This window comes from Littorina saxatilis, linkage group LG9, assembly GCF_037325665.1.
Source record: "Littorina saxatilis isolate snail1 linkage group LG9, US_GU_Lsax_2.0, whole genome shotgun sequence".
Taxonomy (NCBI): Eukaryota; Metazoa; Mollusca; class Gastropoda; order Littorinimorpha; family Littorinidae; genus Littorina; species Littorina saxatilis.
This window is the reverse complement of record NC_090253.1, coordinates 45,634,958-45,662,789: the sequence shown is the minus strand read 5'-3', so window position 1 is coordinate 45,662,789 and position 27,832 is coordinate 45,634,958. Positions and strand designations below refer to the sequence as shown.

At 44.0% G+C, this 27,832-nt stretch overlaps 1 protein-coding gene and 1 long non-coding RNA gene across 2 annotated transcripts in view; one reads left to right on the top strand and one right to left on the bottom strand.

Moving 5' to 3' along the window:
- Nucleotides 1–27,832, bottom strand: part of LOC138976217 (early endosome antigen 1-like) — a 45,547-nt gene that overhangs the window by 1,484 nt on the left and 16,231 nt on the right. Inside the window, exons 3-22 of the mRNA XM_070349052.1 lie at nucleotides 26,031–26,209; nucleotides 23,870–23,939; nucleotides 22,481–22,528; nucleotides 19,946–21,753; nucleotides 19,510–19,735; nucleotides 18,881–19,090; nucleotides 17,415–17,558; nucleotides 17,116–17,208; nucleotides 15,535–15,660; nucleotides 10,407–10,500; nucleotides 9,817–9,964; nucleotides 8,936–8,998; nucleotides 8,359–8,554; nucleotides 7,410–7,585; nucleotides 6,749–6,917; nucleotides 5,270–6,066; nucleotides 4,340–4,520; nucleotides 2,470–2,655; nucleotides 1,638–1,712; nucleotides 371–451 (exon numbers count right to left, since the gene is read on the bottom strand). Coding sequence (XP_070205153.1) covers nucleotides 371–451; nucleotides 1,638–1,712; nucleotides 2,470–2,655; nucleotides 4,340–4,520; nucleotides 5,270–6,066; nucleotides 6,749–6,917; nucleotides 7,410–7,585; nucleotides 8,359–8,554; nucleotides 8,936–8,998; nucleotides 9,817–9,964; nucleotides 10,407–10,500; nucleotides 15,535–15,660; nucleotides 17,116–17,208; nucleotides 17,415–17,558; nucleotides 18,881–19,090; nucleotides 19,510–19,735; nucleotides 19,946–21,753; nucleotides 22,481–22,528; nucleotides 23,870–23,939; nucleotides 26,031–26,209 — 5,070 coding nt within the window. The remainder of the gene's footprint in view (nucleotides 1–370; nucleotides 452–1,637; nucleotides 1,713–2,469; nucleotides 2,656–4,339; nucleotides 4,521–5,269; nucleotides 6,067–6,748; nucleotides 6,918–7,409; nucleotides 7,586–8,358; nucleotides 8,555–8,935; nucleotides 8,999–9,816; nucleotides 9,965–10,406; nucleotides 10,501–15,534; nucleotides 15,661–17,115; nucleotides 17,209–17,414; nucleotides 17,559–18,880; nucleotides 19,091–19,509; nucleotides 19,736–19,945; nucleotides 21,754–22,480; nucleotides 22,529–23,869; nucleotides 23,940–26,030; nucleotides 26,210–27,832) is intronic.
- On the top strand, nucleotides 6,853–17,830 carry LOC138976226 (uncharacterized). The gene is made up of 4 exons (XR_011458915.1): nucleotides 6,853–6,973; nucleotides 7,436–7,496; nucleotides 15,368–15,565; nucleotides 17,439–17,830. It is a non-coding gene; the product is annotated as an uncharacterized lncRNA (long non-coding RNA).

The window sequence follows — 27,832 nt, the reverse complement described above, 5'->3', positions numbered from 1 at the left end:
TGCCCCTGTTCCAGAGCCACCAAAACTAAGAGATGAAATTTGTTCAAATTAACTTTCAAAATGGTGCATCAGACACAACTCTGATTTTATTCATAGGTTTCTTATTGTTACATTCCTGGGAAATCTGAAAATTTCACGGACAAGTGGGAGCCCTTGGCTGATGTGCATGAGAAAGTTACCAACGGAGTGGGAGCCCTTGGCTGATGTGCATGAGAAAGTTACCAACGGAGTGGGAGCCAGCCGCAGGGTGGGATTGATTTAACTTTAAAGTTTGTTTATGATTTCAACCAATCTGACCCCCTCAGCTGGTTCCCGGCCGGTTGGTATCTTTCTCGTGCACCTCAGCCCTGGAGACAAGAATTCCACTCACCTGTGTGATGTGCTCCACCAGTTCATCCAGCCTGTACACTTCATCCTCCGCTTTCTTCCAGTTGTCATCCAGCACTCGCATCTGTAACAACACGACAAAATGGAAATAAAGCTAGAACAATGGTTTTTCTCACCAGAAATTGCACATTTTTGGCATTTAACATTTTTGTGTTCACTTCTGGTGGTATTTGACACTTTTTCGTATCAAATTAAAATCATGGTTACATTACTCAGGCCTAAAAAAAAAAATAGGTGTGGTTACGGTAACCCGACCTACCCTATTTTTTGGGGCCGACCCTATAACTTTTTATTACATCTGTCACAAAAATACCAAAAAAACCAAGTAAACGAGTGCAGAAAACGCAATGAAAGCGAAAGCGCCCGAGTCGCACACTTATTTCCCTGTCAAGTAGGTTTAATTTGTACACATTAGAAAAAAAAGTTTTAAAAAAAAAGTGATTGCCTTCTTCCTACCCTATTTTTTTGGGCTATGTTACCGTAACCACACCTATTATTTTTTGGGGCCTCATAAGAGATTGACTGGTTGCTGGGACCAAATAACTGCTTTTTGCAGGGTGTCTTCTTCTTGTCTTTTAGGTGCAATCAGTTTACTTCTTCATTATAGGCTGAAACTCCATGTACACTTGTGCCATTTACAAAAGTTTTTTTTGGTATGTGTATGACCCTTTTTTGACCCACCAATTAGTGTGCCATCGGAGATGCATGCTTGGTATTTCTGTGTTTCTATAACCGACCGAACTTTGACATGGATCACACTTGGTCTTGTGTTTGCGTGAACACACGAACTGGAAAAAGACAATACAGTGGAACCTGCGATGAAAGGACACCCCTGGGACCAGCCAAAAGTGTCCCTACATTGCAGGTGGCCTGTCATGACAGGTATACTTTGGTAGAAATAATAGTAAAAGGGACAAGAGAAGGTGTCCTTTTAAGGGAGGTGTCCTCTCATGGGAGGGTCATACATCGCAGGTACTGCTGTACTTGGGTGGGACTAAAAAATGTGATGCATCCTGAAGACGAACCAACCTCAACCGAACCACACACACAAAAAAGAGACAAAAAAAGGCCATAATCGAATCCAGATTTCCGGCATATACCGGAAGAATCCCACCCATGACACTAGCAGTTCTGCTCACAAGTTGACCCGGGAGATCAATAAAATCAGGTGTGGCCGCGGTTCAAACACTCAACCTTCGGCATGGGAGGCCGATGTCTTATCCACTAGGCCACTGTCTCCCTGTACTCACCCTGCGAGCTGCCTTGGACCCCACTTCTTCATAGTGATCCCTTTGTTCCTCTAGGCGCGAGCTCATCTGTTGATTCTGCAATATTGGATACGAATGGTGTCAAATGTTAACCCATATGCAAAATAATGTGAAAATAAAACATAAAAGAGATGGAACTAGTGTGTCCGGCAGGGATCGCTTTAACATAAAATTTCTTGCAGTATACCAGATAGACGTTCAAAACAGCGGAAAAGAACTTTACAACCAGTCATGCCTGTTAAGCATCCCACCTCCCCCCAAAAATAAAAATAAATATGATGTAATCCCTCATGTTTTAGACTCAGTTTAACTAGTTGGTGCAAGAGAGTGAGAAGTTTCTTTGAGAGCCACAAATCTTACACTACAGGTTTGTAAAAGCGCTAGTGCAATCACTGGTCAGGTAAACACAATCAATGAACACACCATTAGCATGACAGTTACCAAGGGTTACAGTAAACAGCCCACCAGTGGAACAATCGACCATCCAGCTTTACACCACAAGCTTTCCCAGGTCACTGACAATGCCCACTATTGACCTGTTGTTTATTGAACGGTTTGTTGTCCGTTAGTCAAACGGTTAGAACTTAGAGTAAACGGTCGACCATCCAGATTTACACCACAAGCTTTCCCAGGTCACTGACAATGCCCACTATTGACCTGTTGTTTATTGAACGGTTTGTTGTCCGTTAGTCAAACGGTTAGAACTTAGAGTAAACAGTCGACCATCCAGATTTACACCACAAGCTTTCCCAATCCGACCGCTATTAGCCTGTAGTAAAGAAGAACCAGCCCACTCCAATTCAAAGGGACCTACCTTTTTCTTAAGGGCGATGATTTCACGCAGGCAGCGAGCCTGAGCTGCGCCCCCTTCAGTGGAGGAGGAGGAAGCAGTGTTCTCCAGACGATGGAGAAGAGACTCCAGCTCAGCCGAGAGCATTTCTTTCTCACTGTGTTCCCTCTCCAGCTGACTCTCCAGCCGTTTCACCTGTCCGCTCAGACGCTGCACAGATAGACGAACCATGCGGTGAGACCTGGACCGAGGTGCACGAGAAAGTTACCAACCGGGTGGGAGCCAGCCGCGGTGTTCGATTGGTTCAAATTGAGATTTGTTATGATTTCAACAAATCAGACACCGCGGTTTGTTCTTACCCGTTTGGGTTTCACCCAATTTCGCTTTGTGCACCTCAGACATGTGCTCACATCCTTGGTCAAACAGAAAGCTCCACCCAGTCCATATATATATCAGGCAGTAAATCCTGAAACCATCTCTCCAACTTTGGGAATTGGCAGAAAAATGTGCTTGCATACATGTACGTGTATTAAAAGCAAGCTTCTTCTCGCCTGAACAGTTTTACTCATAAGCTGGATCTGACAAGGATCTCATTGTCATAAGACCATCCCTCCACTTGGTATTGTACCAAAAACCAACATCCTGACTGCTTGCTGAGGTGATCTGCAATCTTTTGATACATTAGGTTTTAAAAACCCACTAGTGGATTTCACAAAATTAATGCATAAAAAAAATCCTTCTGTGCACAGACAGCACTCAAGACTGTTCATTGTTGGTATGTGACCAAGTGGAGGGATGGTCTTATCCCATGTAACACCCAGACTGTTCATTGTTGGTATGTGACCAAGTGGAGGGATGGTCTTATCCCATGTAACACCCAGGCTGTTCATTGTTGGTATGTGACCAAGTGGAGGGATGGTCTTATCCCATGTAACTGTCTGGTCCTGAGATGACAAGGTGAACTGTTTACACAAGAAGATGAGTGCTTTTTGTATGAGGAACAGAACAAAGACACCCAGGTAAACAGAGGTAGATTACATAGATATCACTGTTTTATTCACCGGAAGCAGCATAGAATGTGAATACAATTTTGCATCCAGCGTTTCATTTCTTGTGTAATGTGAAAATTGTGCACTTTTTCTTGGTCCATCACGCACACATTTCTTGAGGAAAGCCGTCCTTCCACCCCACAAATAACACAGTCAACTACAGTGGAACCCCCATTCCAAGACTGCCGCCCTTTTAAGACCTTGCTTTTTCTGATGTTCAGTTCCTAACCTCTATAAATTGACCCCCATTTTAAGACTCCCTCCTGTTTAAGACTCCCTCCATTTTAAGACTCCTTTTAAGACTCCCTCCTTTTTAAGACTCCCTCCATTTTAAGACTCCCTCCATTTTAAGACTCCCTCCATTTTAAGACTCCCTCCATTTTAAGACTCCCTCCATTTTAAGACTCCCTCCTTTTTAAGACTCCCTCCATTTTAAGACTCCCTCCATTTTAAGACTCCCTCCTTTTTAAGACTCCCTCCATTTTAAGACTCCCTCCATTTTAAGACTCCCTCCTTTTTAAGACTCCCTCCATTTTATGACTCCCTCCTTTTTAAGACTCCCTCCATTTTAAGACTCCCTCCATTTTAAGACTCCCTCCTTTTTAAGACTCCCTCCTTTTTAAGACTCCCTCCATTTTAAGACTCCCTCTTTTTTAAGACTCCCACCATTTTAAGACTCCCTCCATTTTAAGACCCCCTCCATTTTAAGACCCCCTCCATTTTAAGACTCCCTCCTTTTTAAGACCCGATTTTCCCAGATTTGTGAAGGTCTTAAGAGCGGTGTTCCACTGTACTACAAAGCGACATTGGTAAACACTTCATTCTTACTCTGCCACTGCCCTCACCTTGATTTCAAACTTGTGGTCCGTCAGTGTCATCATGTGTTCCCTCATTTCCCGCAGTTGCTGCTGCAGCTGGGTGATGGTGGTGTCCTTGGCAACCGTTTCCTGGCAACTGATGTTGAGCTGGGCACTGTTTCGCTCCATGCGTTCTTCCAGAATCTCTGTCCTCTCTCGCAACATGTCACTGTCAAATGAGAAGGTGACAATGATGCTACCAAAATGATGGCAAATAAGGGATTAATTAGGGCAATTTCTTGATCAACTTGAAAGTTTGAAACTGATCTGTCATATTTATCAAAACTTGAGAAACTCAACAGATGGAAGCTGAGCTGATTAGGATGTAAAGCTAACAGTGAGAAGGGAAAAAAGTGCAGAAAAAGATGTAAAAATCATGATGCACCTGGGTAACAAAGACAACATTGTTATTTGCTTAGAGGACACAGGAATGGGACTGGAACAGAAATGAAAAGGCTTCCTGAGGGGGAGGAGGTGGGGAATTTTAGGCGGAGGTTCATGAGAAGGGCTCCCTCAAGCCAAGACATGTCTACATTTCCGACATAAAAAAAGTGCTATTTTATTTCATTTCATTTCCTCTATTATCCCGATGTTGGGAAATTCGGGTCGCTTCCTCCCAGTGGAAAGCTAGCAGCAACAGAGTCGCGCTACCCAGGTGTGTGCGTGTTTAGGTGTTATCAGCCACCTGCACTTATGGCAGAATGACCGAGGTCTTTTACGTGCCACTGTGGTGACACGGAGGTGGGGCATGGATCTCCCAATCTCTGAGTCTGCTCATACAGTTGACCTGGGATTCTAACCTGTGACCTTAGGTTCACAAGTCCAGTGCTCTACCAACTGAGCTACCCGAGCCTGTGTTCAGATTGAGAAAAAAAACGTGCATAGAAATCCTGCATGACACAGGTGTTCCTGACTCACTTTTCCTCCCTGAGGTCCTGCAGGGAGAGGTGTGTGGCGCGGTCCAGGATGCTGGCTAGACGCGCGATGTGGGCGAACACCTCTTTCAACGATGCCATGCAGGCCAGCAGACTGCTCTCCCCTCCACCCCCTCTCTCCAAACCATCACCCCTCCCTCCCGGTGAGCGGTACGATGTTGGCTGCTCTGAGCGCCGCTTGGATTTGGGGATGGTTCGAATCTTGGCGAAAGCGCTGGAGGGAGGTTCTGAGGACGGGGGGTGGAGGAGGCTGTGTTGGGGGAGGGAGGAGGAGCCGTGGACAGGGGTGAAAGCGCTGGCCTGAGAGAGCCCTAACTTTGGTACCCTGGACGAGGATGGAATACTTTGCTGCTGAGACGGGGTAAAGCTGGCGATGTAATCTGCGACCGAGACTGACGAAGCGTTCCTGAAACTGTTCCCTGCTCGTGACTCTGCCCTGCTCATATCCACAGCTGAAGCTCTTGGCATAAAGTCTGACGAAGTGACGCTGACTTCTTTGACTCCTCTGTTGGCGGAAACGTTCAACACTTCGTCGGTGTAGCTGCCGGTTTCCACTCTGTCCATATCGTCCTCCTCCATAGTGGCAGACAGTCCCCCATAGCCAGGTTCTGTGGTGACCGCTGCGTTCAGGATCTTGGAGACGAAGGATTTGCGAGAGTGGCGCTTGCTCTTGATGGATCTGCTAGGCTGAAGCTGCTGCTGCTGTTGTGGGGGTTGTGGGGGTGGGGGTGGTGGTTGTAGAGATAGTGGCTGTGCTTCCAAGTACAGTTCAGGAACATCCTGCAAACAATGTTTTCAATTTTAATTTGGTTGTTTTCAGTCTGATGCAAAAAACACTGGAATTTCAACACCATCGTCATATTTAGCCAAAGAAAGAATAAAGCTGATAAAGCCGACTATCAAGTGTAGCCAGCATTGCATCCCAGGACTGAGGCATGAACTACCACTACTACTGTCAAGTTCAAATAACTCAACAAATTTAGCTACATAAATCGGATTTGAAGAGCAAAGTATCAAATAATATCCGTCTGAAAATTGTTCCAAAGGCTGTGTATGCTGTAGATGCTGGGAACACCAGCACTCATGTCTTGTGTAAGATGTTGCAATGGTAAGATAAAATGAACAGATATGGGAAAAGGAAGATGCAATGTCATCTGCCAAGGAACATTCCTCCATCCCTAACTTGTCTATATTTCTTTCCTTTTTGTGTGTCCCCCTCCCCCCCAACCCCATCTTCTCTAATCTAATGCTACAGGCTCTGGCAGCTGTCAGCAGGGGTCAAGGCCATTGCAACATTTTGCATGAATATTGCATTATTCAGGTGCCACATGCATTTTAGCCATATTGCTGTGCAAAATATATCTTGCTTTGCATAAACCTACGCAAATCACTAGTCGGTGCAAGATTTCTTGGGCCTGAAATCCATTTTGCAAAATAGCTTTGCATGGTTTCACATTCTCACCTGTAGACCTATTTTCTTCTTCAGGCTTGCCAGCATGATCTGCATGTGTTGCAGGAGATCGTTAGCGGCTGCCATGGCAACCGTCTCCCTCATCTCCTGTTCCTCCTCTGCCAGAGCCAACTCATTGGACATGCTCAACAACTGGCTGTGCACACTTGACAGTTCAGACCTGCAGAGAAGGGACACACAATTGTTCTTGATTTAGAGTGTGATAAACAAAGGGAAGTAAGCACTCTAACATGCATATGACATGTGTAATAAAGTGGGAGTAATTCGGAACCATTCTCCTGGCACCTGAGAGAATTACAAGCATTGAAATGAACAAGCAACTTTCATCCGCATTTATTTATTTGAATTTATTTTTTTATTTATTTTATTTAGAGTTTGATTTAGAGTGACCTGTTTGTGAAAAAGGAAGCCAAGTGTTTGAATGAAATGCTGTCTTACGATGAAGCAGTAAAGCACAAAACAGTATTCTGGCAACATTTCACAAAGAAAAGAGAACAATGCACAGAGGGGAATATATGATTGGATTTCATTCCAAACAATTGAACCATAACCAAGAGAATGTAGGTGATGTGCGTGTGTGTGCTTGTGCCCGCGTGCATTTGTGTCCGCATGCGTGTGTGAGCGCCTGTGCGCGTGCATGCAAGCAACTCACTGCAGTCTGACTCTCTCTTGTTGCAGTTCCTCAGCAAGCTTCTCTGCGTCTTCTGCTGCCTGCTGTTGCTGCGTCAGTTCAAGGGAGGTAACTTTAAGCTTCTCCTCCAAGTCTCGTATGCTCTGGACATACAGCGATCGCTCTGCTTCCAGGAAGGCGTTGCTCTCCTTGAAAAACTGACACCGGAAACGCAAGCATATTAGTTATTACATACAGCGCTTGAAATGGTACAGGATAAAAGAAAGGACAAAGTTTTGGTGTGTGGACGATCCAAGTGACGAAGCAAAGCAGACGTGCCCATCCCCTCCCTTCCACCCAGAAAACCATTACAAATCAGAGCCAAATGAATGCAATCTAAAGTATGGGCACAACTTTGACTGGAAGAGGGACAAAGGTAACAGGCTTTACACACACACAAGTAGATCCAGTCTAAAACAGAAAGTGACAAAACTGCAACAAACACAATCCTAAGCCATCATCATCTCGCCTCAATGCCTTATCCCCCTTTGTGTGCACACGCAAGCACAAGACCAAGTGCACACAAAAAAGATCCTGTAATCCATGTCAGAGTTCAGTGGGTTATAGAAACACAAAATTACCCAGTATGCTTCCCCCGAATCAGCGTATGCGAGATAAAAACCGTCATACACGTAAAAACACACTCGTGCAAGAACATGAGTGAACTTGGGAGTTTCAGCCCATGAACGAAGAAGAAGACAAAGCAAAGCTGACGTGCCCATCTTGGGCTGCCCTAATCCCCCCCCCCCCCCCCCCAGAAAACGATAACAAATGTATGCAATCTGATGTATTCTGGGCATAACTTTGAGTGAAAGAGGGACAAGGGTAACAGGCTTTAGAGTCTGCCGGAAATCACAAGAAGATGCAGTCTAAAAAAGACAAAAGTGCAACACACACAATCCTAACCCATCATCATCTCAGTGAATCTCACCTCAATGTCTTCCTCCTCTTCCTGCTTGTGAGTGGCGACGGACCGGCTTTGGCGCAGCTCCGACTCGAGGGCGTCGATCTTGTAGCGCTGCTCTACGATAATGTTGCGACACTCGTACAGGTCCTTCTCCAGGTTGTCGATGTCCACCTCGCGATTGTCCAGCGTCCTCTGCAAGTTCTCCACCCCCAGAGCCATACTGGTAGAAACACCCAAGAGACCGATTCATGAAGTGTGGGAAATTTGAAGTGGCTTTAGCAGCCAACACCTATTTAGCTAAAGGGCTCTCAATTCCGATTTTAACTGCTATTCACGTTACCAAGTTACAATGTCTTTATCCTTCAAGTTTGTTAGCTCGCTTCTTGCTCTGTACGCATGCGCACATGCTCCCTTATCACAGGAAATCACTGCCACTCGACGCTTTCCTACTAGACGAATTAGCAGGATAATAAAGTATGAATGTAATAAAAGGGAAATTGAAACGAATCCCAATTCATACATATGTGGCCATTTTCTATCCCTAGCATGCACGCGGTCAAGACGTGAGCAAAAGATCCGCACACACAGCCAGGATACTTACTTCTCCAGTTTGTCCTCATAGATTGCCTTCATTTTCTTGCTCAGTGTTTGCAGCTTCTCATGCCTGCAAAAGTAACACAACACTGCATGCTTGAATTTCTACAGCACACTCGCAGGAGCTGGCTTTGGGGTAACTAAATTTGCTCCTAGTGAACAAAGCTTTGGCTTATACAATCATGTACCTGCGTTTTAGTGCATATTTTGACTAACAAAAATGCAAAACCCCTTCAGTTGTGGCTCTAAAATGCAGAACTGCTAACCCTTGTGAAGCCTAGGGTGTAGCATTTTAAAAATGTCAGTTGTCACCGTAGCAAATGGTGATTAAGTGTAGCATTTTCTCAAATGTATTCCCACATCCGCATTTATGCCATCTTGCACAAGAATAGACATTTTAATAAAGTTTCATGAGAATTCACGAACATAAAATGCTCATTAGAGAGTATCTGCCGTGCAATTTTTCAGTGTAGACGATGTTTTATTACCCATTTTGTGACCGCTACACCGAGTGGGAAGCAAGACACCAGGACACAAAAGAGGGAACTGTTGCATGCTTGTGATTATTTGTTTAAGCGTAGCAATCTTTAGCTTGGCGTAGCAATTGCTCTTGAAATGTAGCATGCTACGCTGAAAGAGTAACAGTTGGCAGCTCTGAAAATGTATGAAAAATCAGAAATGCATGTACAGTGGTACCTGCGATGTGTGGCCCCTGCAATGAGAGGACACCTCCCTTAAAAGGACACTTTGTGGCATCCCTTAGTCTTAGTCCAAAATGTACCTGTCACGACAGGCAACCTGCAATGTAGGGACATTTTTCACTGGTCCCAAGGGAGTCCTTTCATGGCAGGTACCACTGTAAAAGAAATGTCATGCCTGCAGACTCACATGGCGCTCCGCTGTTGGAGCTGTTTCTGGGTGTGGGTGAGAGCAGCGCTGACTGAGGCCCGGTCCTCCTGTACAGCCGATAACCTTTCTTCCAGTTCACTGGCGTGCTTGGCCAGTGCTTCTTTGGACAGCAGTGCATCCTGCATCGCTATAGAGAACAGACAGAAACACATTGAATCATGTAAAGTTACCCTGAAAGCGGTGTATGGCTGCCTAAATAGCAGGATAAAACGGTAATACACATAAAACCCCACTCATGCAAAAAACACGAGAGTACATGGGAGTTTCAGGAAGGGAAAAACCAGCTACAGAGAGAGAGAAAGAGAGAGATTGGGAGAGAGAGAGAGAGAGAGAGAGAGAGAGAGAGAGAGAGAGAGAGAGAGAGAGAGAGAGAGAGAGAGAGAGAGAGAGAGAGAGAGAGAGAGAGAGAGAGAGAGAGAGAGAGAGAGAGAGAGAGAGAGAGAGAGAGAGAGAGAGAGAGAGAGAGAGAGAGAGAGAGAGGGGGAAGGAAGGAGGGAGGGAGGGAAGGAAGGAGGGAGGGAGAGACACAGGCAGAAAGACAGCGCCTGCATGTGCTGATCCACTGATACCTTTTCTGGCTCCAAAAAGTTCTGAGTTGAGCTCCATCACTTTGCTGGTAGCCGTCATCAGATCAGTGGATGACGCTGAGTAGAGTTTCTCCATCTGAAAGCAGAAATGCACAGCTTGAACCAAAGTGCTAGACAGTAGAACCCTCTCTTAAGAATTTCAAAATCATTTCATAAACAAGAAGAGCAAATGCTCATGCGACTCACTTCGTCAAACTTATGAACTAGAAGCAAATATCTGCCAAAATATTGATCAATATTGAAATGTTTATCTACCGAAATATTGATCAAAACAAGTACCTAACCTGGTTACTGCAGTGTCTTCTTTTTTTATTATCTAGAAACAAATAATCTGCTGCTCTAGCTCAGTAAACGCTCAAGAAAATGATACTAGCTACATGTACTTACATGGGTGAAACCTAAAAAAAAAAAATTGACTGAAAATTCTGAGGCAGGGGTACAGGGGCAGCGCAGCAGCTGAATTTTTTTTTGACGTTTTATAGATTTTATGGCCTCTCCTGGGCTCTAAAAAAAAAAATGTGACACTTTAATGCCTGTCAAAACCTTAAGAGACTGATCAGCCTTAGAAAAACATAAAATCTTCGATTTTTATTTTTAGTCCATTCTCACTAGCACTAGAGGTCCATTCCAACTTATTCTGCTTAAAAGAGTGTCAGAAAGCTAAAGATAGACTGTGCTGAAGCAAGCAGAGAAATGAGTAATAAGTAACAGCAGATCCTATCAAGTCGATGAGCCACAAAAACAATGCCCTTGTACAAAACAACAATTTCACCAAACAAGTCACTGGATCATGCGCTTATAACACATAACGATACACGCTCAAAGACAAACAGAAAATGACAAAACTGATAACACATGAAAAACAGCAGCCATATATCACATAGAACATGAACACCTGTCACTTGTTTATTTGATGACTAACCGGAAAACTACACCAAAGATACGCATTGAAGTTGAACCGAAGATCCAAAGATACGGAGCACGGCCCATTGAAAGAAAGAATGAAATGGTCGACGTAAACTTAGACTTTATCACGAAGTCGGCAAGTCTTACAGCTTTCTTGTGGTGTTTGCAAGTTCTTGCGCATGCATATTCTTCCCGACAATTCCCTTATCTCTCACTTTGGAAATTGGAGCAGATGGCACACAAATGTCATGGTGTATCATGATTCTGAAGCCACTTCCGAAAACACTCTGCGGCTTACGCGCGTTTGTTCGGTTGGTCAGCACCGATCAACTCTGTTGAAGCGTTTATACTTAAAACGGGTATCTTCTATGCTTTAATCATTTCATCACTTCATTGGCCCGTCAAAACACGGAAAAAAGCGGCTTCCTTTGGAAATGGAGCCTTTTATTCGCTGTCAGAGAAATGAAGCGACCCGAAAGTCAGACTCCTGCGAAGCTAACAACAACAAGACGCGGGCTGTATTCTTACACAAAAGAGTACTTCCGTTCAAACCGAAAGCTGAAACCGAATTGCGTCAGCAGTTCAAACGAGTTTCGTGAACATCGCTGCAAGTAAACCGATTTCAAAATAATTGTTTGGGGTCACAATTTCGGACTGACGGAATTTCCGTCACAACATTTTTACAATTGACGGAAATCCGTCAATTGACGGGCTAGTTTCCCTCATGTACTTATTAACTCCCACTTGACCCTACTGTTACCCTGAAGATGGACCAGGATCAACCACACTTGGATTATGTATAGAGGTCCTCAAACCCTGGAAGTATCTTAAGTTTCAAAGATATTGCTTCAAAACCCTTCAAGGAAAGCCCCAAATAGAATTTTTTTTTGGCTACCTGCATGGGTGGGAGCCGAAAATGTTGCCAGGACTGAACATTTTGGAAGGCCGGGGTCCAGGGGCCACCAAGGCTCCGGCGGGGTGCAGGGGCAGTACCCTTGCTGGGGGGTCTAGGCGGGCAGCGCTCCCCAGCCGAAAATGAATTTTAGCATTTTAGGGAGGGTTTAGGTGGCTTCTCCTGACTTTAAATTTTTAGAACAAACAAGCTTTTTGGAGATGCATAATATATACATTTTGTAAACTTGAAGTTTTTTTTTTAACTGACCAGCTGAAAATTAATTTTAGCATTTCATGAGGGGGCTATTTGAGCCTCTGCTGGCTTTAAAACTGATAACAGCAAACAAACAACAAATGGGGTGGGGGGGGGGGGGGGGGGGGGGAACAAAAGCACAAAATCAAGAACCTCTATACTTGAAGAAGTTTGGTTGTATCACTCTTGCTAGGGGGTCTACAAAAACAAGTGGTAAACACATTTCAAGAGGTTTTTTTAGAAGCCCCTATACAGTCAAGGGAAAACCAGAAAGCCTGTCTAAAAACCCCTCCGCGAGAAGGATTTTGCAGCAAGCAAGCGAGAGTGAAGATAAAGAGGGAAAATTTTTCTCTGCGCGTGAGCCAGCAAGCAGGATGTCTCAGGACTGTATAAGCTTAAACAAAATCTTAAATTTGGAGATCCACAAAAGTAAAAAATCTTGTTAACTTGAAGGTATTTGTAACTAACCAGCTGAAAATGAATTTTTTTTTAGCAATTCACGAGTTGCTATTAGAGCCTCTCCTGGCTTTAAAACTAAAAACAGCACACATTTTTTTTTTTTTTTTTTTTGGGGGGGGGGGGGGGGGGGGGGGATCAATGCACAAAATCAAAAACCTCTATACTTGAAGGTGTTTGGTTGCATCACTCTTGCTAGGGGGTTCTACAAAAACAAGTGGTAAACAAATTTCAAGGGTTTTAGAAGCGGCTTAAGGGCAGGTGGGCCAGTGCAAAATTGACCAAATCGTTCAAAACACTGTTTTGGGTATTTTAGCAGATTATGTTTCCATAACATACCTATCATCCATGTGTGTCGGTGTTTTTGTCAAAAGTGTCCTATTTATCTGTCAATAAAGACAAAATGTGAACATGTGTGGCATTGATTGTCTTCTGTAGTCGATATTCCCCCGCCAAAAAATGTCTCATTTCAAAGGCTAGTTACGGCTTTGTCCTCAGCAAAACAGTGCATTCACGACATACGAAACTGCGCAGCAGCTCTTGACCTATAACATGACATCAGTGTTTTGATGAATGTTCCATTCACTCAGCCACTTGTCCGTTGCAAAGGCAGCAATCGTAATCGAACGGAAATGTCCTTATTTGGAAGGTACTCGACATCCATTGGTTCGTTTCATAAACCGAAATCGGGAACCAGTTTACTTTGTGAGTGCGCATGCTCAGCTTACGAATTTTGCATACGGAAACTACCGAAGAGACTCTCGGCCATGACGGGAACACCCGAAGTTCACTCGGTTTTACAACATCCTGGTTACACATCAAACGATCGGTAACAACCGAAAGCGAATTTTTCCTTGAGAAACAACCTTTGATACGATAACAATGGCTCGAAATAAGAAAGAGGACAATGTCTTTATTAGTTCGGTTAGCAACAACAAGTAGTTCCGCTGGTACTAGGCCAAAGTTTGGATTCTGTCGGTGTTTCCGATACAGAGGAAAGCTTTGATCTCCACGCAGATCCACAGGTCGCCATTCCCGAACACGCCATGCAGCACACTTTTTACGTCTCGGCACTGGCTTGCTTTGCGCTGAATTTGAGTCAGTTTCTGTGCAGTATCTCCTCGACAAGCAAGTTGAGCATTTGCTACGCAAAAAAACCAAAAACAGGAGAAAGTATCCAACATCAGTCAGATTATCGGTAATGTTTGCTGGGCCTGCCATTTCCCGAACGAACTGGATCAGCAACTGTTTGTATCAATCTGCACTTTCGTAAATTCCGTCACTGTCTTGACGAACTGTGTCATTTTCTTCACCGCGATACACAGTTCATTGCGAAGAGCTTCCTCAGTAAATCGTTCAGATTCCACGTACGATTTGTTGTCAAAAAACATCTCAAACGAAAGTTTCAAACTCATCATCCTCCATCTTGCTTGTCGAAGCACCAAAGTACTGTATCGATGTAAAAACAAAAGCAGAAAACTTCGAGGAAACCAACAAATCGACGAGATAACGGAAGAAAATAAGTCTCGTTCTGGCTCAAGTAAGTTACCGTTAAAAATACCGTTATTCTCGCATGCAAATACAAACGAAAATCGGGTCATTGATACACGTTTAGCGCTGGGGCAGTATCCCCATGCTGGTTGACAGAGGGAAAGAAGGGATGGACGCATAAATTCTCTGCTGGCGTGCTAAAGGCTAAGTAGTTTGCAATTCAAATAAACTAAGCTGTTCATTCATAACACAGTTTTGTCCTTGTGTGTCTGTTTCAATAGTGTTTCTGTGGTGTTCAATCTTCAATGTCGTTTTTCTCAGTTCAGCCATTTTGCCTACGGTTACGTCTTGGGTTACGCGATTTCTCTGGCTGTAATTTAGCTAGAGCAATATTTTCTTTTGTAGTTTGTGCAGAATATAACATTCTGGGGGATTACGAAGGGATTTTGCTGAAATTTTATTATAGTCATATCCAGATTATTTCAAAAAATAATTTCGCAAGCGTTACCCTAAAGTTTGACAGTTGTAACAAAGAAGTGTTCCTAACTCCAAATATAAATATAATAAACAAGATCTGCTTCGTAATCCCCTAGAGCATACCCAGAAGGATAAAATAAAACAATAATTAGAAGTGTGACAATCACATCTGATGAAAATCCGTGTATCTCCTGTACTCCACTTTTGTCTGTATTTTGACTGTTTTTGTCGCGTAAAACAAAAACCAGCAACCGAAAATACAAAAAGTGACTATTCTTTGTCATCATTTGTTCATTTCTTTCATAAAATAACATTCAGACACAATAAAACATTCAAAATTAAAAAAAAGGTAGTGCACTGGCCCACCTCCCCTTAAACAAAAACTTTAAATTGGAGATGCACATAATTAAACATTTTTGTAAACTTGAAGGTATTTGATTTTATCACATAGTTTTGTCTTTGTCAGGTCTGCAGATAAGTTGACCAGGGAGATCAGAAAAATCTCCACCCTTTACCCACCAGACGGCCGCGATTTGAACTCATGACCTTCCGATTGGGAGGCCTATGTCTTATCCACTACGCCCGTCGCACCCGAGGCATGACTCCAGGGAATAAAGCACAGGCCATCCGTACCTCTGCCAGGTTGCTGTTGTTGATGTTCATGGTGAGTCTCAGGCTGTCCACCTCCTCCACCAGGCTGGCCTTGTCTTGCTCCAGTGAGGTCAGCTCCAACCGACCCTCCTCTCGAGTTAGTGAGGCCTGAAACAAGACCAAACCAATGGGCATTCTTAATCTAATGAGGCCTGAAACATGACCAAACCAATGGGCATTCTTAATCTAATTAGGCCTGAAACATGACCAAACCGATGGGCATTCTTAATCTAATGAGGCCTGAAACATGACCAAACCAATGGGCATTCTTAATCTAATTAGGCCTGAAACATGACCAAACCAATGGGCATTCTTAATCTAATTAGGCCTGAAACATGACCAAACCAATGGGCATTCTTAATCTAATTAGGCCTGAAACATGACCAAACCAATGGGCATTCTTAATTTAATGAGGCCTGAAAAATGACCAAACCAATGGGCATTCTTAATCTAATTAGGCCTGAAACATGACCAAACCAATGGGCATTCTTAATCTAATTAGGCCTGAAACATGACCAAACCAATGGGCATTCTTAATCTAATTAGGCCTGAAACATGACCAAACCAATGGGCATTCTTAATCTGATGAGGCCTTAAACATGACCAAACCAATGGGCATTCTTAATCTGATGTGGCCTGAAACATGACCAAACCAATGGGCATTCTTAATCTAATTAGACCTGAAACATGACCAAACCAATGGGCATTCTTAATCTAATGAGGCCTGAAACATGACCAAACCAATTTTGTTTGTTTGTTTGTTTGCTTAACGCCCAGCCGACCACGAAGGGCCATATCAGGGCGGTGCTGCTTTGACATTTAACGTGCGCCACACACAAGACAGAAGTCGCAGCACAGGCTTCATGTCTCACCTAGTCACATTATTCTGACACCGGACCAACCAGTCCCAGCACTAACTCCATAATGCCAGACGCCAGGCGGAGCAGCCACTAGATTGCCAATTTTAAAGTCTTAGGTATGACCCGGCCGGGGTTCGAACCCACGACCTCCCGATCACGGGGCGAACGCCTTACCACTAGGCCAACCGTGCCGGTCACCAAACCAATGGGCATTCTTAATCTAATGAGGCCTGAAACATGACCAAACCAATGGGCATTCTTAATCTAATTAGGCCTGAAACATGACCAAACCAATGGGCATTCTTAATATAATTAGGCCCGAAACATGACCAAACCAATGGATCTAATTAGGCCTGAAACATGACCAAACCAATGGGCATTCTTAATCTAATTAGAGCCTGTCCTTAACTGGGGGCCGAAATTTAGGGTCGGTCGGGTGACCAGAAACAGACAATTTTTTTTTTGTGGCCTTAGGTGTATTCAGCCACCTGCACTTATGGCAGAATGACCAAGGTCTTTTACGTGCCATTGTGATGACACGGGGGTGGGACATGGCTTCCGTCTCTGGGTCTGCACATAAAGTTGATCCGTGTCCGTCCCGGCCCGAATTCGAACCTGCGACCTTCCGATCACAAGTCCAGTGCTCTACCAACTGAGCTACCGGGCCCCCAGACTCCAACACAAAATCAACTGTTAGTCTTACCCTCTTTGACACAGTTTCCTTGAGGGCGCGGTTCTCGTTGACCAGAAGGAGAATTTTGCTCTGAATTTCCCCGTAAGCAGTATTGACTTTCTCCTGGAAAACACAGATTTTTATCATTAAAAAAACTTCAAAAACCGAACATATAAGCAAACAAATTGTTCATCTTTGGTAGCCTTCAGCATCACGTGAAAGGTCAAGCACCTATTGCTTTTTCAAATTCTCCGTAAATCTAACCCCATTTTAAGATTCCCTCTTTTTTGAGACCTGATTTTATCAGATTTTTGGAGGTCTTACCGTACCTGCTTTTCTGCTGTTGTTTGCAGATCTGTGAAGAGTGCGCGAATTTCACTCAGCTCTGCCTCTCGTTCTCTCACCATCTGCTGGGCACGCTCCAACTGGCGGTGGTAGTTGTTGGACTCCTGACTAGCTTTCAACTCCTCCACCTGCAGGGAATAACAAGTGGGAATTGAGATGCTATTGCTCAAATGCTTGACTGATGCACAAACCAACGACAGTCACTGATGGATGAATTAACAGACGGAAGCATCAGAAATATTGAGAACTGGCCTTTTGGGGACACCCCGAAGCGTCCCGGTACCAAAGCGTCCCGGTACCGAAGCGTCCCGGTACCAAAGCGTCCCGGTACCGAAGCGTCCCGGTACCAAAGCGTCCCGGTACCAAAGCGTCCCGGTACCAAAGCGTCCCGGTACCGAAGCGTCCCACTATAACGCGTCACAGGACTAGACTTTTTTTTTAAACCTTAATGACCTTGATTTGACCTTGACTTGACTAACCATTTTTAAAAATTTAATCTTGACCTTGATTTGACCTTGACTTCACTGATTTTTTTAATTTTGCACAGACCTTGATTTGCTTTCGGTAAAAAAAAAAAAATCACTTTTTGTCCAACTTTTCCCCAACTTTACTTTAGATCTGTACTCACAACACACCAATTTGGAAATACTGTACCCGTGTGGACAAGTTCGGGGGAAAAGTCCGTAGGCTTCCGTTCACAAGAGGGATATGTCTGTTATCACACACGCTTTCTGGCTTCACCAAGCGTGAGCGTCGGAAAAAGCCTTTTCAGTTCTGCCTCCGACTTTTAAATTGTATCATTTGGGTTAATTTGGGTTTGTTTGGGTTCATTTGGGTAATAAAGAACGCTCGCGCTGGACCCGAGTACTCTTCAGACTGGCTCGCTCCCCCAGTATGAAAGTTTTTGTCTTGTGCACGTTTAAGACCAAGTGATTGCTCTGTGTGAATTACAGGCATTCCCTTTGCTATATAATACATTGGCATGCGAGCCGAGGATGTGCGTGGTGACTGGTACCGGGACGCTTCGTGCCCTACTGCGCGGGAGCGTCCCGAAGCGTCCCGGTACCCCTGTGACGCGTTATAGTGGGACGCTTCGGTACCGGGACGCTTCGGCACCGGGACGCTTCGGTACCGGGACGCTTCGGTACCGGGACGCTTCGTCATGTACCCGGCCTTTTCTGATATTCTACCAGTTTAAGTCTAAAAATAATGAGACCCCCCCCCCCCCCAAAAAAAAAATATACCCAATCCAGTTGTCAGGCCTACTAGTTTTGTAGAAAACACTTGTCAGCAATATTATTTTCGTTCATGAATATAGAATACACACTTGTGTTTACTACCTCACACTGCTGTGTAAAATGGATAATACAATCTGTGCGAGTATAATGCCAACATGTCTACCAAGTACTTGAACAAGCAAACAACACTAGTCAGAACTACACCACATTACCTCTCCTTCATGCTGCTTAGATGCCTGAATCCCCTGTTGCTCCAGCATCTGGCATTTCTCCTGCAGCACTGCCAGAGCCTCTGCCTGTTGCTGTGCTGATAATTCACTCTCTGCCTTGAGGGTGGACAACTCTTGTTCAAGGGCGGCTATCTTGCTCTGCTGCTCTGAGGATTGCTGCTCCAGTTGCCCACATTTCTTTTCTTTCTGGCGCTGTTTTGACACAGACCAATTGTTAGAGGAATTATTAACTGAGCCATAATATGACAGTGGCTTTTTTTTTACTTTTCATACTCATCAACATCATGATCATCATCATCAACAACAACAAAAGCGGCAACCCCCCCCCCCCCCCCCCCCCCCCCCCCCCCCCTCATATTTTGGAATGTATTACAGTTACACCTGTGGTTTTGCTTTGTAAGGTGATTGAAATTAATAAAACAATCCAAATATTTATTTGTAATCAAGGTAAACAAATTTCAAGTCACAGTCAAAAATTCCTCCCTTGAAAACAACTTGACACACTCTAAACAGGAAACACAAAATGCATAAAAACTTTTACAACTCTTCTCACAGAATTTTCAAAAATGACAGAAGTGATATCTTTAAGAATAATTTAAGCAATAAACTACCTCTCTTTCTTTCAACTCTTTCATTTTGTGGCTATCAGCAGCAGCTATCTCAGCTTCAATGGTGGACGTGGACTTTTTGGCCTCCTTGAGCTCTCCCTGCAGCTGTTTACAATCCTGCCGAGCGGAGCGAAGCTCACTCTCCAGGCGCGAGTTGCTGACAGTCAGCGTCTCAAGCTGGTTGGCTAGGGTGCGTGGGTGCTGCTTGCGAATGTCCTCTGAAGTCAATCTGACAGTAAAAAGTGACAAGTGACAACTGTAATATCCGTGTTTCAAGTTCTAACGCTTAAACAGAGAATCCAAATTTCACTAAGACCAACAACAAAAACACTTTTTTGTCCCTCTCACATGAGTTAACTAATTTTTCGTGTGCATTTTTGTGTGTGTGTTGCTTTTGCGGAAATCCGCAAAATCACGGAGATTTGGATTGCTTGCTCACCTGCGGCCTTGCTTGGCCATGGCTTTGAAGGGCGTCATGGTGGTGGCCATGTTGCGACTGCCAGTGCTGTCCGTCATGGTGGTCTTGCTGTCCATATCCATCGTGGCCAACACACTGTGGTCCTGACACTGCACCTCCTCTGTTGCCATGCCAACCTCTGCCGTCTCTGTGGCCGTCGTCATGGTGTTCATCTCACGTACAGCAATGGCTATAGGGGACGAAGCAATGCTGTTGGTTGTCACGCACGTCATTGTGTTAGCGTCTGTTGTTTCTGTGGCATCTGTATTCATCTCTTTTTCTCCGACAGCCACCGGCATTGGGGACAGAGCAACGCTCCTTGCCTCCACAGTCTTGAGTCTTACAGCTTCAGTTTCAATTCTTTCTGTGAAACTTGTTTTTTCCTGAGCTAGCACAGGAATCGTTGACAGAGAAGTGGATACTATTTCTGTGCCGATCGTCATTGTCTGAACATCTCTCACCACAATGGCGACAGGAGAGGAAGCTGTGTTAAGAGTTTCTGCCTGAGCTGCAGAAGCTTGAGAAGAGTCGGCCATACCTGAAGATGAATCTGAGGACCCTGAACCAGCAGAAGAACCTGTAGATTTGCGGCGTGATTCATGGATCTTTGGCGCATGCCTGAGCAGCGAGGTGGAAGATGGGAGGGCAAGGAACTCCACGCCTTGGTCAGGAAGATTGTAACCTGAGGGACTGTTCTCGGGAGTTTTCGTTCCCTCTCTCTGCCAACCTACATCACCTGGGCTCTTCTCTCTCAGGTCAAATTGGGATTCTGATGACCTTACAAACCCTGTCGACCTGTCAAGATCTTGGAAAGTCAGGTGTCGCTGAACTGTGACGGAACTCGAAAAACTGTCATCAGAATCTAAGACGAAGGAACTTAGACTGTCAAGGACGACTTCAGGTGAACAAGAATGTGAGGAACTGTTGCATTCTGGCAGTGAGGTCTCGCTGAAGGGAGTGACGTCAGTAAAGCTTGACGTGCCACTGGCGAGCGCAGGGGAATCCCCTTGTGCATAGGATTTGACAAACTTGGTGTATTCCCCAATGTAGGTACGAGACTGAGGTGGCTGGGCTTGGTCGGCAGAATGGCTTGAATCTTCGCTAATCGTCTCTCTCTCAGAAGCTTCACCACCGACCTGTGCTAGTGTTTCAAACTCTTCAACCACTGTCAGCAACATGTCTTGCAGAACACTGCCAACGATGCCAAAACAATCAGTGTCACTCAATTCCGTTTGTACCTTCAGGGTCCTGGACACTTCAGCTTCTACCTCTCTGGTACCTGCACCAGCAGGCAGTTTCTTTTCAGGCGACTCCGTTCCCGAGCTAACGCCTTCATCGGAAAAGACGTCGCTGCTTGAAGCTTCAGAATGCTGCGACTCTGATGTATCTCCCCAGTCTGTGGGTTCACAGGCATCTTCAGAATCGACTCTGCCACTAGCTGACTCTCTAACACTATGGAAGGAAACGTCAGCTTCGGACTCCGTCTCACAAGCAGGATCTTGCTCACTGCCGTACGATGCATCTTTACAGTCAAGGGAGAGATTTGCAACTGGTGAGTGGAATGAGCTGACTGTACCGACGTATGATTCACCAGCATCTGGAGATGCAGCCAATGGGGGACTGGGCTTGCCAGGCGGTGAATCCGAGATGGGCGGCAGTGATAGACTGCTAGACAAGACCTCCGGGCAGGATTGCGAGGTGACTGGAAGCAAGTCATTGCTGGTTTCTGGGTGCGGCAGCTTCATGATTGGAGAGGCCGGTAGGGAGAAGGACAGAGTGCCTTCTTCAAACTGAAACACAAAATGAGGAATAACAGCATAAAATCAATAAACCATTTCATGTTCAGTCAAACCTGTCTATAATTAATTCTAAGTGGTTGTCGCTATGGACAGATGAATAAAATAGTGGTCGTAATGGGCAGGAGGTTGTTATGGGGAGGTGGTCGCCAGATTTTACTACTGTATATTTTATATAAACATAAGAATGAGAATTTTAAGACCACAGTACATACTCATGTAAAATTTGAACTTCAAGCATGGTTTCTAAGTGACATAAAGTTCCAAAACAAAAATGTCTCATTGAAAAGTGACAGGGAAATCCAGGTCGCCCTCATTAAAAAAATTGTGCGTATTTCATCTTTCAGGTGCCGCACGCATTTTAGCCAACTATCACTGTACATACTCTTGTAAAATTTCAACTTCAAGCATGGTTTCTAAGTGACATAAATTTTTAGTAAAAAAAAAAAGCCTCATTGAAAACAGTATTGGCGTTAACCGGTAATTACCGGTAATTTACCGGTTGAAACGAGAAAATTGTTCTCGTTTCATCCTTCAGGTGCTGCACGCATTTTAGCCAACTATCACTGCGCAAAATAGGTCTTGCTGTGCACTGCACCAACTGAAATCACTCAAAGCCAACACTACCGGTCACTCTCCATCATTACTCCACTGCGCCCAAAGGGAATCAATTCCCAAAAGTAGTTTTGTCAAATGTTTCCACTCCCCAAACCCAACTCACAGCATTGGACATGTGCCTTGCCTCATCATCCTTCTGGAAAACTTGTTTCTGCACACAAAAACAAAAGAAAGATAAAGTTCCGCGTTCATTACAACATCAATTGTGGAAATGTTCTACATTCTGGATGTGAAAGGCTCCAAAACACACCCCGGTAATGTGTAATGATACTTACATACATGTATGTCTAATACCAATTGCCTCTTTTGTTTTCATAATTTTAGAACAAATATAATTTATGAAATAACATATAATTAGGAAGAAACATGACAATCAAGATATATAGGGCATTAACAGAATAGAAACAAATAAAATATAATAGGACAGGCTGCGCGCACACACAGACTTTTTCTCTGAAGCTGACAAATTTCATTTCATCGCCAGTGGTTGAAGACTTTGGTGTCAGAATTGAAAGCGGCACCCAAACCCCTTAAAACCTTACAAATTCTGAGAAAATCAGGTCTTAAAATGGATGGAGTCTTACAATGGAGGTTGATTAGAGGCTATGAGCAGAACATTGGAACAAGAAGGGCAAAGCCCATACGACTCACATGCTTTACACATTTTTCCTACCAAAATACATGTGACCTTGACCCAAGGTCAAGGTCATCCAAGGTCATGCAACACAAAGCTGTTAATTCAAGACATAAGAAGTACAATGGTGCTTATTGGCTCTTTCTACCATGAGATATGGTCACTTTTAGTGGTTCACTACCTTATTTTGGTCACATTTCATAAGGGTCAAAGTGACCTTGACCTTGATCATATGTGACCAAATGTGTCTCATGATGAAAGCATAACATGTGCCCCACATAATTTTTAAGTTTGAAACAGTTATCTTCCATAGTTCAGGGTCAAGGTCACTTCAAAATATGTATACAATCCAACTTTGAAGAGCTCCTGTGACCTTGACCTTGAAGCAAGGTAAACCAAACTGGTATCAAAAGATGGGGCTTACTTTGCCCTATATATCATATATAGGTGAGGTATTGAATCTCAAAAACTTCAGAGAAAATGGGAAAAATGTGAAAAATAGCTGTTTTTTAGGCAACATTTATGGCCCCTGCGACCTTGACCTTGAAGCAAGGTCAAGATGCTATGTATGTTTTTTGGGGCCTTGTCATCATACACCATCTTGCCAAATTTGGTACTGATAGACTGAATAGTGTCCAAGAAATATCCAACGTTAAAGTTTTCCGGACGTCCGGACGGACGGACGGACGACTCGGGTGAGTACATAGACTCACTTTTGCTTCGCATGTGAGTCAAAAATGAAGGTTTTAAACAGGGGGAAGTCTTAAATAAAAGGGGGGTTCCATTGTACTAGTCAGTGATTCAAAAGGAAAAACCACATTGTAATAAATATGGTCACGAAAATAGAATAAAGATTACCCTCAACGGCGTTTGCTTGTCCTTATTACGCAGTGGTGTTGAAAGAGAAGTAACCATTCCACTGCATTGTCTGAAACAAAATATATGATGCCATCATTAACATTTCTACTGCTAGACACATCTCTCAGTATTTGTGAAGAACATTGATCCTTGAGCAGCTATCACTGTACTGTGTACATGTATCAGTATTGCCAAAAAAGGCAAAATACACAACATGTAACCCACTTTTCTTTACCTTATTTTTTAAGAATAAAGATTAAGGTGGATCACTGGATGATTCATGCAGAACAGATTAACTGCATGTCCTGCAAGCAGGCCCTCTGTTCTCCAGCTCTCAGTCTCACTCCTTGCCTTGGGAGCTTGTTTCACCTTCATCATTTTTATTTTTGATCTGATTTGAAAAAGAAGGAGAGGCAGGGATGTTGCTACAAATTCATACCTATAGGACAAATGTCCTGAGTTCTTCAGCATCAATAGGACATTTGACCGCTTTCAGAAAGTTTAATAGGACATTATGAATTTGCGCCAAACAGCTTATAACACATTCCATGGAATTGTTCCAAAGTCATGCGCCCACACACACACGCACCCACGCGCTGTAGAACACACACATAATATAGTAAATACATCAACACAGTGTGCGTATAATGTTGTATTTATTTAGTTTCAAAATCAAAGAAACCACACAAAAAAACCAACATGAACAACTTCAGAGCTCTTACTTTGATTACAAACTGCATGATTTGGATAAAAGTTGAAAAACAAAATGATCGGTTTGATCTAATGAAATACTGAGAAGATGAAAACAAATGATCATTAATGGGTTGCATTTTCATGACTAGAAGATATTCATGACTAGAGGTCGACAGAATATATGAAAAAAAGAACAGGTAACTGCATCATTGGAGCTGTTGAAAGCGTCTTTTGCTTCATTTGCTGTCAGCTGTTGAGAAGATCTTTCTCTCAGTCTGGCTTCCTGACCGCCACTTGTCAACAGCCTCGTGACCGCCACTTGTCAACAGCCTTGGCAACCCACTCCGAGTTCCCGGCCACGGAAGAGGGCCCTCCCATCTGGATGCGCATCATCCAGTCTTGGTGTTCAGTACTCAGCCGCTGTGCTTTCCTGAGATTCCTCTGTTCTTGAAAATCCAAACGTGTTCAGCTTTTGCTGATCTTTTGCAGGCTTTAGGGTTTTTTTCAGCGGCAAATTCAGTGCTTCGTCTCGTATCGAAAACAAAAGCAGACGACAAATTTGGTCAGTTGGAGTTGTCTCCCATACTCCTGTAGCATGCACTGATCTAAAAATAATCCACTATTTTTAGACCAGTGCGCTGCACAGAGACGGTTATACCCAAACGGCGCATACCGCAAACGGTTCGGGAATTCCCGACAAAAGAAAAGATCCGCACGCAGCACTGGCAACTTCAGTGTCAGCTGAACACGTTCGGTCTTTTAGAAGATTTGTATCTTGAAATGAAAATTAACGAATATCGCGCTGTCCGAAGGAATGGAGTACATGATCGGACAATGACCACGCTCAGGCTAAAACGACAGGACATCTGACCGACATGCGGCAATGTGAATCGGACATTTGGGGATTTTCATCTGTATATGTCCGATGTCCGACACCTAACGACATCCCTGGAGAGGAAGAAAGAATAAAACAAAATATAAAAAGACCTAGAATATTAGTCATCACACTGTCAATGATGTATGATTGACAATGAATTTAATGTAGTAATGTGTTTGCAGAGTTTCTGACCTACCTCAGTACCTGCACTAATTCTGGTGTCTTTTTCACGAGAAACAATAATTGTTGTTACTGACCATATCATGCTACCATCAGGGACGACCAAATCATCCGCCCGATCGCCATGGGCAAGTAAAAAAGCCGCCGGGCTAGTACAGTAGTAGAAACCGCCTGGCAACTCGCCCGGCTGGCCAGTGAAAATTCTAGTCAAATGCAACACTTTTGGTTTTACAATTGAATTTCAAAGCCACATTAACACTGCAGATGCATGAACTGTGGTATGTACCAGGCCAGCGAAATCTGGCAGACTAGTAACTTTCTTCAGATTACATGCCAAGCTGGTGAGTTAAAAATTCGAGATTTGGCCATCCCTGTACCATGCACACTTTTCAAACTTCCATACTGACTCACCTTTGCAACAAGCCTTGAGAGGCAAATGCCTGAAGCTTCCCTGCAGGTGTGGACAGTCCCCGCTTTGTCTTGAGATCCACACCAGCCAAGTCTCCTTTGTGCGTCGTCTGGCGATTAACTTGAGCGAAGGGGGTTCTTGGTATACCGGCTTCCACCAAGCCCGCTTTTCTTCCCATCATCTGGAATTTGAAATCAGTCAGTGAGTCATCATGTTATTACTTTGTACAGTAGAACTCCCCTTTTAAGACTTCCAAAATCTGAGACAATCAGTTCTTAAAAAAGAGGGAGTCTTAAAATGGGGGTGAATCTACAGAGGCTATGAACAAAATGACTCAGAAAACAGGGTCTTAAACTAAAAGGGAAGTCATAAAGTTAAAAAAAAAGGGGGGGGGGGTGTTCCCACTGTATGTTTTTTTTGTGTAATCGTTTTGTTACAGATCTAATAAAACACAGTAAACTTGCACTGACAAGTCAAAATAAAATCAACAAGCGTATATATAATCAAAAATTTTAGTGTAAATTTTCATTTGATTAATATACTTACCCAAATCTCATAAATAGCAATTTACTTCCGTTAAGTGCTTAAACGTTGAACACGCTTCCCTGGTAACACAAGGGAAGCCACTCCCCTAAAGAAAAATCACATAAACAGTCACTAGACCACGTGATACCTCAGGGTAGGCTCCCCTTATCGCCACGTGACACGCGGCCGCCATCTTCAATTCACTTCTTGACAAGCCTGAGCAAGTCTGAAAGCGGGGTAGGTGGGAGGGCATTTGATATGAGATTTGGGTAAGTATATTAATCAAATGAAAATTTACACTAAAATTTTTGATTAAATTACATATTACTTCCCCAAATCTCATAAATAGCAGATTGCTACTTAAGGAGGTGGGATCATAAAACATGAATATAAGCAGACAGACAACTCACCCTAAGTTCTGGGTAGAGCCTGCCCGGCAACCACGACCGCAGGTAGGACGTTGCATCCATAAGGACGAGTGCCAGAGACGTCCCTCAAATAGTAATTCAGGAAGACGTCTTCTGATCTCCAGTAAGCGGCGCCCAAGACCTCAGATAGACGCCTGGATTTGAAGACAGCGAGAGATGAGGCCCAAGCACGGGTCTCATGAGTCCTCGCCGAGGAGAGAGGAAGGATGAACTGAGAAGAACGCCCACCATCATTCTACTGCCACCACACCACACCGGTGACACTGTGACGGTTCCCCTACGCTTTGTGTCCGGTGCCCTGACCCTTTGTGTTCGGTTCCCACTCGGTTCCCACACGCCAAAATTCGCGGACAAAACATCCATTTATGGTAGTATTACGCAATGTTGCTCTCTGAGAATGGTCTTGTTAGATCTGTGAGTGTTTACACTACATGCCTAGGTGCTGTTGGATTGAAGGTTTTTGATATTTTAGCCGTTATTAGGTAGAATGCCTTCCACTTTACTGCAAAACTGCATAATTCGTAGCATCGGCAAGAAATATCCTACCAAAAAATGCCTGCTTGGAACTGTCGTTGGTCCAGCAAAAAGTTCAACATGTCTGTAGCAGACAGCCCAAGTTTCAAGATTGTAGGGCCATCCAAACAGCCGTAATAATAAAAACAACAAAAGTAGTCAGTGAAATTGGCTGTGTTCGGTCCCCACACACTTTTGTGACGTAGGCGTGACGGTTCCCATAATTCATTGTGTCGGTCCCCACTTTCTGTGTCGGACCCCACTTTCGACCTAATTTCTCTGTGACGGACCCCACAACCAGCCTATTTTGTGTCGGTCCCCACACCTTCTTGGATTTA